A 13,617-nucleotide genomic window follows, 5' to 3' on the forward strand; every position below is an offset into this window, starting at 1 on the left:
CCTGACACATTGCCACTTGGACAGTTGGGTTCTCTGTCCCTGGGCCCCATCTACATAAAAACTGCACTGCAGCAGCAGCCCAGTGAAATAGAAATTTCTTGGGTGAGATGGGACTTATTTCAGAAGGGCAGAAGGTCCCAGTTACCCATCTAGCTCTTGAGCTGGGTTTGTTTGGCTCCCTCCAGGGGAGCTGGGTGCTGGAACCAAGGGCAAAACTAAATCTCCCTCTTGAACTTCACCTCCCTCTGTCCTGAAGCCACCTGGCAAAGACCCCTGAGCTAAATTTCAGCTGTGAACATTCACTCACATAGCTTTTGCTAGATCTCAGGACCAACTCTACCCTTATATTCTCAATACTTTTCCATAGCTCAATTTATACATTTAGTTAGTTAAAAGAAGAAAGATATTTCTATTATTCTCTTTCTCCTTTAAAAAATAGGTATTGTAATGCAGAAACAAACTATTTTTAAGCAACCAAATGTCAACTTTCTCATTAGTAAATTCTAATCCACTTTTTAGGATGTCAAGTTTTTATGCCAAAGAAAAGCAGCCTGAAGCATTGTCAGTATAATTAGATTTCTAGAATAAATAGTTGACTTTATTCTACAAGAACTAAATAATAATAACAACAGAGCAATACAGAACAACATCATGATTTAACTGAACGATAATTTACATATCCGCAAAAACTACCCACAGCCATCCATCAAAACCCTCCCCAGTCATAGACATACTAGTCACCAAACAGGTTTTTGGTAACCACTATGTGCACTGTTCATCCGCAGGTTAGAGTGGCAGGACACCCAACTACCAACCAGTAGCAGGTGACAATACTGAAAAGTCAGGGGCACAAACCAGGTCGGTTCCCTGAGAATCTGCTGTAGTTGTTTTGGAGCTAGAAGCCAAGGCGCCGACATGACCCATGGGCAGTGGGCTGAGGTGTATGGTGGCTCCCCCCTGGCGCCTCACTCCTGCAGCAATCCGGAGGAAAACCCAGAATCCCAGCAACAGGAGCACTGTTGTGTGTAGGTGTTATGTGTGTGTGTGGGGGGGGGGTTGGGAGTAGTTGAGGGGGACATGCACTCTCAAGAAGACAATTTGGAATTGCCCCACTCTATACCTGCTGCATCAAGGGCTCTGGTTCCTTTTCTAAATGTGCCTCCCTCTAGGGAGAGATTCCTAATCCCTCCCTCACTGCTGGTGGAGCTGCACTGCACATGCCTGCTGGGCCCCTGGTCATTATACCCCCATTCTGCAGGCTCCTGTTCATTGAAGACTTTGTTCTCAAAAATTTCCTAGAGCATAAAGCAGCAGATCCCAGGCAGGTGGTTCCATTTCATTCCTGGTGCTGGGGGCTGCAGGGACCACTCAATTCACCTGGATCTGAGTTGGGTCCACTCACTGTACTCCTTCTCATTCAGTGGATGGTTTAGGACACAAGTTCAGAAGAGTCACCACTCTATAGGACCATCCCACTCTGTATCAGCACAGTTCCAAGGTACCTGTCAAAATCATATCCACAAACCCTTTTAAACATGAAATATCATCTCTAGAATCGTTAAAACAGAATTTCTCACAAAGAAGGAGATATATAAAAGGATATGTTTTAGTAGCATTATTTTCAGTAGTTAAAAAAAGAAATATTTGCTGTGGTTTGAATGTCCCTCCAAGCTCATGTTGGAGCTTGGTCTCCATTATAACAGTGTTAAGAAGGTGGAAAATCTGACGATGGTATTTGAAAGGTGGGGGCTTTAAGAGGTGATTGGATCATGAGGACTGTGTCCCCATGAATATATTAATCCATTCAGTAATGGGATTAATGGGTTAAAGATTTAATGGGTTATCAGGGAGTAGACTGGTGGCTTTATAAGGAGAGCAAGTCAGCACGTTAAAACGCTCTTGCTCAGCCCTGTCTATGTGGTACCCTGTGTCGCCACAGAACTCTGGAGGGAGTTCCCACTGAGAAGAATGCCCTCACCAGACGTGCCCCTGGACTTTGGACTTCCCAGTTTCCAAAGCTGTGAGGGGTAAATTTTGTCTTTTAATAAATTACCCAGTTTCAGGTATTCCATTAAAAGCAACAGAAAATGAGCTGATACAATAGAGTATAAACTGAATGCGTTACGATATGGAGAATAAGTCAGTAAAAAATACTGTATAATATTCAACACATTATATAAATGAAGATGTTCATAAATACTGATTTAGCACATAAAGGATTGTGTGTGTGTTTTTAACAGAATTATTAATATTTTAAATCCAATGCATCCACATGGCAACAACTACCACCAAAAAATTCATACTACTGAAGAATATAAAATTAGAAATGCACTGAAATTAGTCAAGCTCACAGTGGATGATCTAAAAAAACAGACTTTCACCTTATTATCATTAGTTAATTGCATTATAATATTATTAACATTACAGTAAAAATGTTAACTAAAATAGTACCTATTTAGTTATGGACTGCATAATTAGGGCATTCTCTCCTTAGGGTATCCTGCAAATTAAACGTGGTATGAAACAAACTATATTTTTTATACCTTTTAAATCCAGTGGCATATAGCTTTGTAATGGTTTTTGATGTGTTAACCTGGCTAAACTGCAAGGATGTAAGAGAGGGAGGCAGCCGTTTTGTAGCACACACAGCTTTCCCAGTTATTCAAGCAAATACTAATCTAGGGACTGCTGTGGAGGGATTTTGCAGATGCAGTTAAAGTCTGTAATCTTGACTGTGAACTAGGGAAATTATCCATGTGAACTTGGCTTAATCAATGAGATGCCATTAAAGAAAGTTCAGGTATTCCCTGAATAAAACTCCAAACAGCAAATGGGTCCACATTGCTCCAAATGCTCCTGACTGCCTGTGGACAGCATCATCTTTGGCTGTGCTAGTTAGATTCCAGCCTGCTAATTCTTTTTCTTTTCTTTTTCTATTCTTTTTTCTTTCTAAATGATTGTCCACTGATCTCTGACTTGCTGAGCCAGTCCGCATAGTCATTTAAGTCAATTCCCTTGTTCTTCCTCCCTCCCTCCTTCTCTCCCTCTTACTGTCTCCACTTCTCCAGTTGAACCCAGATGATACAAGCCTGACAGACTTATCTTCAGTGTTGGGATAGCTTTGGCCAAAATCTTGTGATCCATTAGCCGACAATTTCTGTCCCCAAAAATATTTGGATAGAAGCTTCCCAAATTTTATTTCTCATTTTGAATTTTCATATAAAAACAGAAATCTTTGATACATGGGAAAATATATGTACTACATATATTTTTAAAGAGGTAATTTGTATGCAAATGTAGTGATGTATATGGTGAGAAATCCAGTAAAAAATAAATGAGTCTGACAGGAATAAGGCCTTTTGAGAACAAGGGTAACTAAAGGGACATAAAAAGTGCTTTGCATTGATGAAATGTCATTTCCTTATTCAGTGTCCCTATTCCTTCAGTAGAGGCAGATATCTACAAAAATGCCAATCTCCCTCATTTCTGAGTCCCCTCTTACTTTTGTCTTTCTTTCTTTTCTTCACAGAGGAAGCCCTAGAAGGACAAACCACCGCATATCCACTGGTGAAGTTAAGCTCCTGCTGGGGTCTTGCTTATTACCATTGCCATACAGTAGAAGCTTGTCATTCTTCATGCCTCATACACTTTCTAGACATTTGCTCTTTTTGTGGAAATGACTTCCCTCTTACTTTCTGTGGTAAACACATGCTGGTTCTTCCAGGTGTCTGGGACATTGCACACACAATAGCTGTTTTTGTCTCTCTTGTAGGGCCTTGTATTTCATAGTTACTCTGCATATCTTTCTATGACATCCTAAGCTATTCTCACTATTACAAGCAAAACCCACACATAGTTGGCAAATGCTTCTTCTTTTGGAAGATTTGGAAGATTTAACTGTCATTGAGTTAATGTATACTAAGTATTTTGTCAGCAAAGAGAAAAGTATGAAGATCATGATGAGAAAGACATATCTCTCCAATGCAAGAAAAGCATAAATCACTGTAGGAAGATTAAGAAATACTATTGCTTCTAGGACACTGGTGAAAACTTATTTCAGCTCAGAGCAGGGAAAAGGAAATACAAGTAAAAGAGAAGAAAGGAGCAGATATGTGGTGGATTAAAGCCCAGAGCTGGGAACAGTGCAGGATTCCCACCCACAAGCCCTAGGAACACGCTGCCTTCCTGTATCTGAGGCTTAATCATAACTACTGTGTGTTTGTGCAGGCGTGTGTGTGTGTAATTATTTGTCTTGATTATAGAGAATGCACATTTTTCTCAAAAGAATATAAAATATTCCCTGAAACCAACAAACAAAAAAACCCATAAATTACATCACAATGAAAATATCAGTAAATTCCACAGTGTAGAAATAAACAGGTCTATGATACTAATCATAATCTTAAGGTCTTTCATATGCTTATTTATATTGTTTTAGCCTCTTCATCTGTCTTGCATTAAAAATGCTATATAAATATCTCCTAATTTTAGTGTGTTCTAGCTAGGTTTCTGAGCATCTCTTTTAACTTTTTGCTTTATTACTTTGGTTGCTATACATTTGATACACAGATATTCATAATTTTAAATTTTTTAATTGTAAATTTTGACAGCATCAAAATGTTTTTCTTTGTCACACTGAATGTTGTTGGTTTGAATTCTACTTAGTTTGTTATCAGGACCACAGATGCTGCTTTCTTAATGTTTCCACCTTTCTGACATAACTTTGCCCTTTTCTTCACTTGTAGCCTTTCTGAGTTATTTGCCTTAGGTGTGCTTCTTGTATACAGAACATATTGGGATTTATATTTTGAGCTTACATAAAATACTTTATTCTTCTAATAGGTAAGTTAAGACCTCTTGCATTTATTTATTTCACATTTATTCTTATGAATGGTATGCGTGTTGCAACTCTGTGAGATAACTAATAAGTACACAAAAAGAGGCTCAATATCTCACTAGGAAAATTTAAATTAAAACCACAATTATATGCCACTATAGACCCAACAGAACAGCTATAATGTGAAAGACAGACAATGACGTTTGTTGCTAAGCATACGGAGAAATGGAAGCCTTCTTGAATTACTGGTAGAAATGTAAAATGGTTCAGCCACTTTGAAAAACAATTTTTCATTTTCTTAAAATATTATACATAATGTTATGAGAAAATTCAGAAATTATATTTCTTGGTATCTACCCAAGAGAAATGAAAACATATGTCTATACAGAGACTTGACCTCAAATGTACATGATAGCATTATTTATAATAGTAAAGAGTGACAGCAATACAAATCTCCAGCAATGTTGGATGGCTAAACAAAATATAATATATCCATACATTGAGATATTATCAGAAAAATATAATTATATATAAATAAATAATGACATATTGATACATGCTACAATATAAGTAAATTTCAGAAACATTATACCAAGTAAAAAAGACATATATGTATTGTGTGAGTCCATATATATATATATATATATATATATATATATATACGGTTGATTGACAAGATCATTTGAAGGAGTAAAGGATAACCTTTCCCACAAATAGTGCTTAAACATTTGAAATTCATGTGCAAAAATGAACCTCAAACCCAAATCCCACCATACACGAAATTTAACTCAAAATATATTATTGGCCTAAGTGTAAGCCTAATATAAAACTTCTGGTAGTAATCAAAGAAAAAAATCAGTGACCTGTGTTTAACAAATATTTCTTGCATATGGTATCAGAAAAAGAAACATTAAAAAACACAAATGGATTTATCAAAATTAAAATTTTTGTTCACCAACAGAGATAATACAATGAAAAGATAAACCAAATACTGAGAGAAAATATTTACAAAACATATATCTGATAAAGCATTTATATCAAATAGAACTCCTACAACTCAATAATTGAGAAAATATCCAATGAAACTCTTGTACAACCTGAAATACATGAGTAGATGTTTCACTAAAGAAGATATTTGGATGGCATGTAAGGATATAAAGAGATGCTCAACATCATAAGTCATTAGTAAGATACATGCAAATTAAAACCACAATGAGATACCACTACACACTAGGAAAGGAAATGGCTTACATAATAAAGACTGAAAATACTGAGTGTCGATGAAGATGTGGAGAAACTATAAGCTTATAGATTGCTGGTGGCAGTGTAAAATTGTACAGCCACTTTGAAAAGCAGTTTGGCATGTTCTTAAAAAATTAAACATACACAGCAAATAATTCCCTACTTTCATTCCTAAGCAACTACCCATGATAAATGAAAAACTTGCTAGTGAATTTCACAGCAACATTACTCATGGTAGCCAAAAATTGGAAACAATGCAAATGTCCATCACCCGATGAATAGATAAATAAAATTTAGTATATTTATACTATGGAATATGCAACCCACATTTGCACAAAATCATGGTGACTCTCAAAAACATTATGTTAAGTGAAAGAAGCCAGACACAAGGATTATATACTGTATAATTACATATGTGATATTTCTAAAAAGGCAAAACTCTATACACAGAAAGATTAGTGTTTGCCTGAGGCCAGGGATGCTACGAGAAACTGATTGTTAAAGAACAGGAGAGATCTTTTGGGAAGGATAGAAGTGTTCTAAAAGAGGATCTGGTGATGGTGGCATGAAATAAATTTAAAAAAAATTTATTAAAATCATCAAACTGTACCTATCTATTAAGTGGGTGAATTTTATGGTCTATAAGTTACACCTAAATTAAGCTGATAAAAATCACTGTGGGTCCCCCAAAGCTTTTATTTATGTGGGTTTTTAATGTCAAGATATGCCATATTAGAAATTAAAACTGGAAATCATTAAATATGTATTTATTAATAATTTTTAATAACAGTTATAAAATTATAATATGTAACAATATTTTGGGAAAAATAGTTCTATTTTCCAAAATTATAAAAATAATTAGAGTCACATTGTTTTACACTTTTTTGCAAATCTCTTCTAATGTCTGGCTTTGTAGATGACATCTGGATTTTCATATCTGTTTTCCACTCAGTGTTTTCTGATATTACATGTCATGTAGTCCCTGCAAAATTCTCCTGTACTCTGGTAGAAAAATAAAAGTTCAAGGGGAAAATAATGTCTAAATATTGTTATTAAAATAATTTTGACTTTAAGAGCCCCAAGGTTTTCAGAACCACACTCTGAGAACCCCTGTAGTTAGGGTTCATTTTTTGGTCATCTACTGGTTGTGGTGTTGGAGTGGGGAAGGGAATAGTTCAAAGGTGGGGCTGTCTGGGCCTGTAAAAACCAGTCATGCATCTTGTTGCTTTACCTCCTAGACCACGAAAACAAAGTGTGCTACATGGTAACCATCGCCCCCTCCCCAAAAGAGCTGTGGCTGTGTGGGCAGAAGGGGCTGCACCTCCCACCACTCTGCTCTCCCCACCGCAAACCACTGGCAAGTCCACAGCTGGACTTTGTGCTTTCCAATAAGATTTTTCTTTAAATTGTCCCTACTCATACAACGTAAAAATACCATCTTTTTTGGGCTACATCAGAGATTCTCAAAGTATGGTCCAGGGACCAGAACCACCAACAGCACCTTATAAATCATTTGAAATCCAAACTTTCTGGCCCTAGCCCAGATCTAGTGCATCAAGAACATCTGTGGTTGAGGACCAGCAATTTATGGTCTAACAAGCTTTGCAGGTGATTCTGATGCACCTAGAAGGCTAAGTCATCAACCTTGATGTTAATCTGAGAAGGATCCCTTCTCAGAAAGGAAACACAGCACAGCTGGAAGGAAAGCTTCTTTACCTTCTCCCATCCCCGCCCCTTCCTGGATGCGGACAGTCTGGGTAGAGATGCAGAGTTTCAGTTCCAGGTGGTGGATGCAGACAGGATCAGACAGCCAAGGTTCCTCAAGGAGAAGCACCAACTAGAAGGTGAGAAAAGTGAGCTGTATAAACCAGATTACCTGCCTCCCAGACACTGTTTGTTTTTCTTTCCCTGTAGTTTACATGGAGCCTTTAATAAACACTTTAATCACAATTTCAGCTTCATCTCTGCCCTATGTTTGAAAACAAAAAATGAGATAAAAGTTCAGTAAGCATATTAATGTGGAAAAGCTCCACCTCTGGTCACCTAGATGGTGGCAGTGATTATTCAGAAAGCCTTCAAAGAAGTAGAACTGGAGTGAGAACTGCCCTCCACACATGGAGACTACCCTCCAGAGCTCCTTGGCAGGTTATGGGCTTTATTTCTATCAATGAAAGAGTTTTGAAATTGTTCATTCGAGGGTGTATGGATCTCACAGAGAGAGCTGTCTACCTCTATTCTCCAACTTGTAAAATTCAAAAGAATATAAAAATAAATTACATTAAATTATTTTAACCCATTATACATAATTAGTCTTTGTTAATATTTTAAAAATATTTTTGGTGTAAGTTATTCTACATTTTGCATTCCATTGGGGGAAAAGTTAAGAAAATTAAACAAAAAATTGAGTGGGATTGAGTGGAAATGTTGCTCTTTATATGTATTGAGAGAGAAAGACAGGTAAAGAGAGAAGATACAGCATGAAATCGGTTGCACTTTTGATATACTACTTGGGAAAAATGCATAATGAGCAAAACTTCTAGGAATCAAATTATGTTTTTGTTTTGTTTCGGTGGCTGGCCGGTGGATGGATCTAAACCTTTGGCCTTGGTTTTGTAACACTGCACTCTAACCAACTGAGCTAACCAGCCAGCCTTAAATGATGTTTTCAATTTTATTTTCTTAATCACTAATCACAACGATCTTTTTAAATCTTTACAATAACTTGCGTGCATGTGTGTGTGAGCACTTATGAGCACATGGAAAGAGGAGAGAAGAACGTCAGATATTCCCAGTCCTCCCCAAAACTTTGTAGTCTCTGAGATGAGAAAGGAAATAGAAGCCATGTTTTTCAAGGATGAATGAGATTTGGGATTTTTTTTTTAATTATTTCTTTTTTTCCTGCGTTTGTAGTGAGAAGCTTATTGAGGTAAGGGATAGGCAACGTAGAGATGGATACTGGAGAAAGGCTTCACTTAATGTCTTGTAGCAGAACTGTACAGATGGTTCTTTTGTTAGTGTTCATTGAGTGGAATTGTAAAAATCAGTTTGTATAAAGGAGGTAATTCAACTCATTTCTTTCTTATGGTTATTCCTTCTCTCTTTCTGAAATACTATTATTTGTTTCTGAGGAACAGAGGGCAGAAGAGTCCTACCTGGAAACCCTGACTCCAGGAGGGTGATTAAATGCCTGTTTTCAAGAAAACTATGTTGGAACTCGGGTACATGATTAGTACCCCACCTATATACTCGTGATACAGTGGTCACGTCTCCCAGGGAAGGGGGAAAGGTTATAAGAAGCTCTGCTGTGCATGATACTGGGGTGCTTCCTCTCAGAATGGAAACTAAGATCCAGACCCTAATCTATGAGAGCTATATTTGGAGACATTCAGCATGCTATGGCATAACTGAACAAAGGGAAAACTGAGTCGTGTGTCCAGCCGGGTGATTAACCAAAAAGAGGTGGCCAAGACACATGCAGTGACTTCTCCTTACTTCACGTGCCTATGGTCTTCACACAGCCTCATAAAGTCTCCCATCCTTTTGTGGCTCTACTGGGGACCTGAGAGGAGTCTGGTCTCACTTAACTCTAAGGGTAGCTGAGACCAGCTGTGGTTCTGAGAGGCTTTTACTGAAATCCATAGCAAGGTCCAGGAGCCTGGGGGAACAGTGTATGGATTCATCTTGGGGTTTGCTGGAAGCCCAAAAGTAGCATTTTCCCCCAACCCTACAAATTGAGGACCACATGAAAGAAGGTCCCATCTGCTAAAGCCCAACTCCTAGATTGTGAGTTTCTTGTCAGACACCTTTGGCTGAGTCTTTTGATCTACATTGGGGAGGTCTAGGTAGTGATCCTTGACCTGTTATTGTTGTGGGTCATGACCATAGGGGTCGTAGATGAGTGTGAGAAACAGATGAAATCTCTATCCAGAATTGTATCCAAATGTGTCCTTTTTAAAAATCATTCTTCTATGACAAATTTTGAAAGTTGTTAGGTGCTTTTAAGAAACTTTTCCTGGATATTTCACCTACTGCTGTCTCAAATTTGGGTTCTCTCTCAATTAATCTCCTGCTCTATTTTCATTGCCTCCTCCTAAGTTGCTCTCCTTTTTCTCTCATTCCCATCTGTGTGCCTTTCTCATGGGTGTGCTCACTCTTGACCCTCTCTCTTTTTGGTCATTTTGTTCACGTACTTAACAGTAACAATTAACAAGGCACTGATCCAATTACTATACACAGTACATGTAAGCTATATATATTACTATATATCCTATTACTCTATATAAATATATATTTAATATGTAATACACACACACACACACACACACATACACCTTGAAATAGGTATTTTTCTTTTCAAGTTAGGAAGCTGAGATACCACGTGTGACAGGGCTAGTAAGCAGTGGGTCTAGGAATCAAACATGAGCAGTTTAGCTTCAAGCCTGTGCTCTTAACCATGATGCCACTTTGCTTTCCACTGTCTTTCTCACTTTGAGGATTGATGAACAGCAGAAACTTCATGCCAGTTCCTCAAAATGTAAGCACTCAAGATTCATTTAAAAATGCACAAGAAGTTTGGCCTGTTTTCTTCCTTATCAGGATCCAATATTTTATACAATGTTGTGCTATTCCCCAAGGGCTATATGTATCTTGTATTCATTGGTGCATTCAGTTAAAGTAAGGAAAGTTTACTTTGTATAACATTTTTAAAAATTTTTTGCCAATTTCTTTATATTGCCTTTTCCAGTATTTTCTCCAAATTCCCCTCTACTTCTATTGGCTCTCTAGTCCCACTGTCATCTCCATTCCTTTACCTGGACTTGACTTTCCTCTTCCTCTCTTCCTATTACATAATCCCCAATACCCCTTGTCCTACTAGGCATGACCTCCTTTCATGTTTCTTGCATCCATCAGGACAGGAAAACCTTCTTTCCAGCTACTTGAAATCCCATCACAAGGATGTGACTGAACATTTTGGGGAGCCTCTCCTTTCGCCTCCTTCTTCTCCCTCAGGATCCTGCATTCTTATGGTTTAGGCAACAAAAGGAAACCCCTATTTCTCATTCTGGGATAGTTAGATGATCAGTTCTTCTTATGTTATGAAAGTGAAGAGCTAGGGAAGAGCCTTGGAACGTGGGTAGGAACAGACATGCATACTGAGACCTGAGCCAGACAGAGAACTGAAGACGGAGAAGGATTTCAGAGTCACTTAGGGCCAGAGTAAAGGTGCTTATGGGAAAAGGGTCAGGGCCCGTGGCAAGGACAGGGCCGATCTTTCACCACAGAATGTTAATAAGACATTATATTTTAGCAAACAGATGACATATCTCTGAGCCGGCATCAAAAACTTCCACAGCTCTGAAGAGTGGGAAGTCACAGGAACTAGCTTGATTTTCCCTTCTGAATATGGGAGGTACAGAACAGTGAGGTACAGAACAGTGAGAATGAAACAGATTTTGCCCAAGGACAGGACCAAAGTTTCTCTGTTTTCAGGCCACTCTTACTGGTCAAGTCCAGCGGATGACTCAGCTGTGGGTTTCTGAACCTCTATTAAGGGAATGACTTCCTCATTCTTCACTAAGAAACACTCACGTGGACAGAAGCCCAGAATATGGTCATTGTAATCAAGAAGTCATGGGAAGTAAAGAACATCCAGAAGGTCTGCTTAAGTGAGACTTTTCAGTCAAATATAGAGACATCATGGGCTGGCTGGTTAGTTCAGTTGATTCGAGTGCAGTGTTGGTACCAGCAAGTTCAGAGGTTCAGATCTCCATACTGGCTAGGCACCAAAAATGAACAAATAAAAAAAAACCAAAACCAAAACAAAAATATAGAGCCATCAAAGGGGCTTTTTATGAGGATAGGTATTGACCTTTTCCACCTCACTATCCTAGAATTACCAAGTTTGCTCCTGGTCCTGACAAGGAGGTAGACAACAACTCTCCCATCCCCCTACTTCACTATTGTGTATATTTGTGTCAACACTTTAACAATGTTGTGTAGAGAATGATTGTCCATTTGACCTCAAATCCTTGCAGGGCACCCACCTCTCCAAAGGAATATTTACCATGTCCATAATCCAGAGAATCAGAGGGACCTTTGATAGGAATCTGGAGTTTGAATGATAGATCTATAAGAGGCTCACTCTGGATCTAGGACTCTGATATCTGCCTATTAGGAAGATTAGATGTAGAAGGTTGCATTTCTTCTCTTCTACCCCATGACCTCCACCACCCCACGCCCACTGAATAGCTGCAACAATACATCCCATTCCACATTCTTTTGCTACAATTTAACTTAAGTACTGCTCCCACTGAAAGTGTTCCATCCCCTTGAATCTGTGTAGGGCTGTAACTACAGTAAATGAGATATTTTTTGTAGTATAAATGTAATATAGCTTCCACCTGGCTCTATTGGGATGCTCCTTCTAAGAGACTAACTCCCATCCTGCGAGGAAGCCCAAGCAGCTACATGGAGTGGCCAAATCAAGATATGCTAGGCAAGAGCTCCAGCTAAGGTACACCAGCCAGCATCCAGCACCATTTTCCAGACTTGTAAGTGAACTATTCATTTTTCTGTTATATAGTTAGTGATCAGGAAAATGACCACTAGGTGAGTCTATAGATCCAACTGACTCACAGTCTTCTGAATTTTCATCAGACTTTACTTTCTTACCTAATGCTCACATGTTCCCACTCTAACATAAGATAATTATACTTTCAGTCTCCAGGTATCAGTGAAAACTCACAACCTGTGTGAATTCGAATGTATGCATATTTCCTTTTCCCCAATGAACATTCACTCAAGTAAAAAGCCATAGGTTTCTATGGGTTAAAAATGGGAAATCATTACAGAATATATTTGTCATAGTGACTTACTCCTAGGGATGTGCTTGTCACATCAATCAAAGAGCTCTGGGCCTGAAAATTGTTTTAGACTTAGGAACTGAGAAAGGGCTCACTAATTTCATCAGTGGAAATTATCCTTGGCCTCTTGCTTATTTGTTCTTCCTTTCTTTTTAATTACATCTTAAAGCAGTACCCTTGGTAGTCAATCTATTTTTCCCCTGGGGATACTGTTTGTTAACCATCTTCACAATTCTATGTGAGTCAAGCCCTCTTGGTTACTGCTTAGCCCTTCTTAGTAATTACAAAAATTGCAATCTGCTGGCATCTGGAGGTTAAATACCTCATCACCTGATTGCTATCAACAACCAAGCTCTGTAAATACTTCTAACATCAGCTTAGGCTTGGAGAGTGTAGCTATCACTGAACTTCTTACTGATGCTAGTTTCTTCTCAGCAGCATATTCCTGATAACCTTGGTGAATGATGTATCCTCTTGGAAATCCTAAGAAACATAATTCTGTAGTTGATTGTCTGGCATAATAATATGCATGCTCCAACATGCAAATGCCCCTCTGCCTTTTAATTCTGTCCTTTGCCATCTATTACAGTAATTTCACCACTTCAGTGCTGCTTACCATGGACCACTGATTCTTTTTCAGGCCTATGGGAGCCACCAATTATCAAGTGTGCCCCA

The 13,617-nt window shown here is 38.3% G+C and overlaps 1 protein-coding gene across 1 annotated transcript in view; it reads left to right on the plus strand.

The window, feature by feature from the left end:
• Positions 1-915: 915 nt before the first annotated feature.
• Positions 916-13,617, plus strand: part of LOC134375052 (tripartite motif-containing protein 77-like) — a 39,001-nt gene continuing 26,299 nt past the window's right edge. The window contains exon 1 of the mRNA XM_063093189.1: positions 916-1,025. Within this exon, the coding sequence (XP_062949259.1) occupies positions 916-1,025 (110 nt within the window). The remainder of the gene's footprint in view (positions 1,026-13,617) is intronic.

This window comes from Cynocephalus volans, chromosome 4, assembly GCF_027409185.1.
Source record: "Cynocephalus volans isolate mCynVol1 chromosome 4, mCynVol1.pri, whole genome shotgun sequence".
In the NCBI taxonomy this organism is placed as follows: domain Eukaryota; kingdom Metazoa; phylum Chordata; class Mammalia; order Dermoptera; family Cynocephalidae; genus Cynocephalus; species Cynocephalus volans.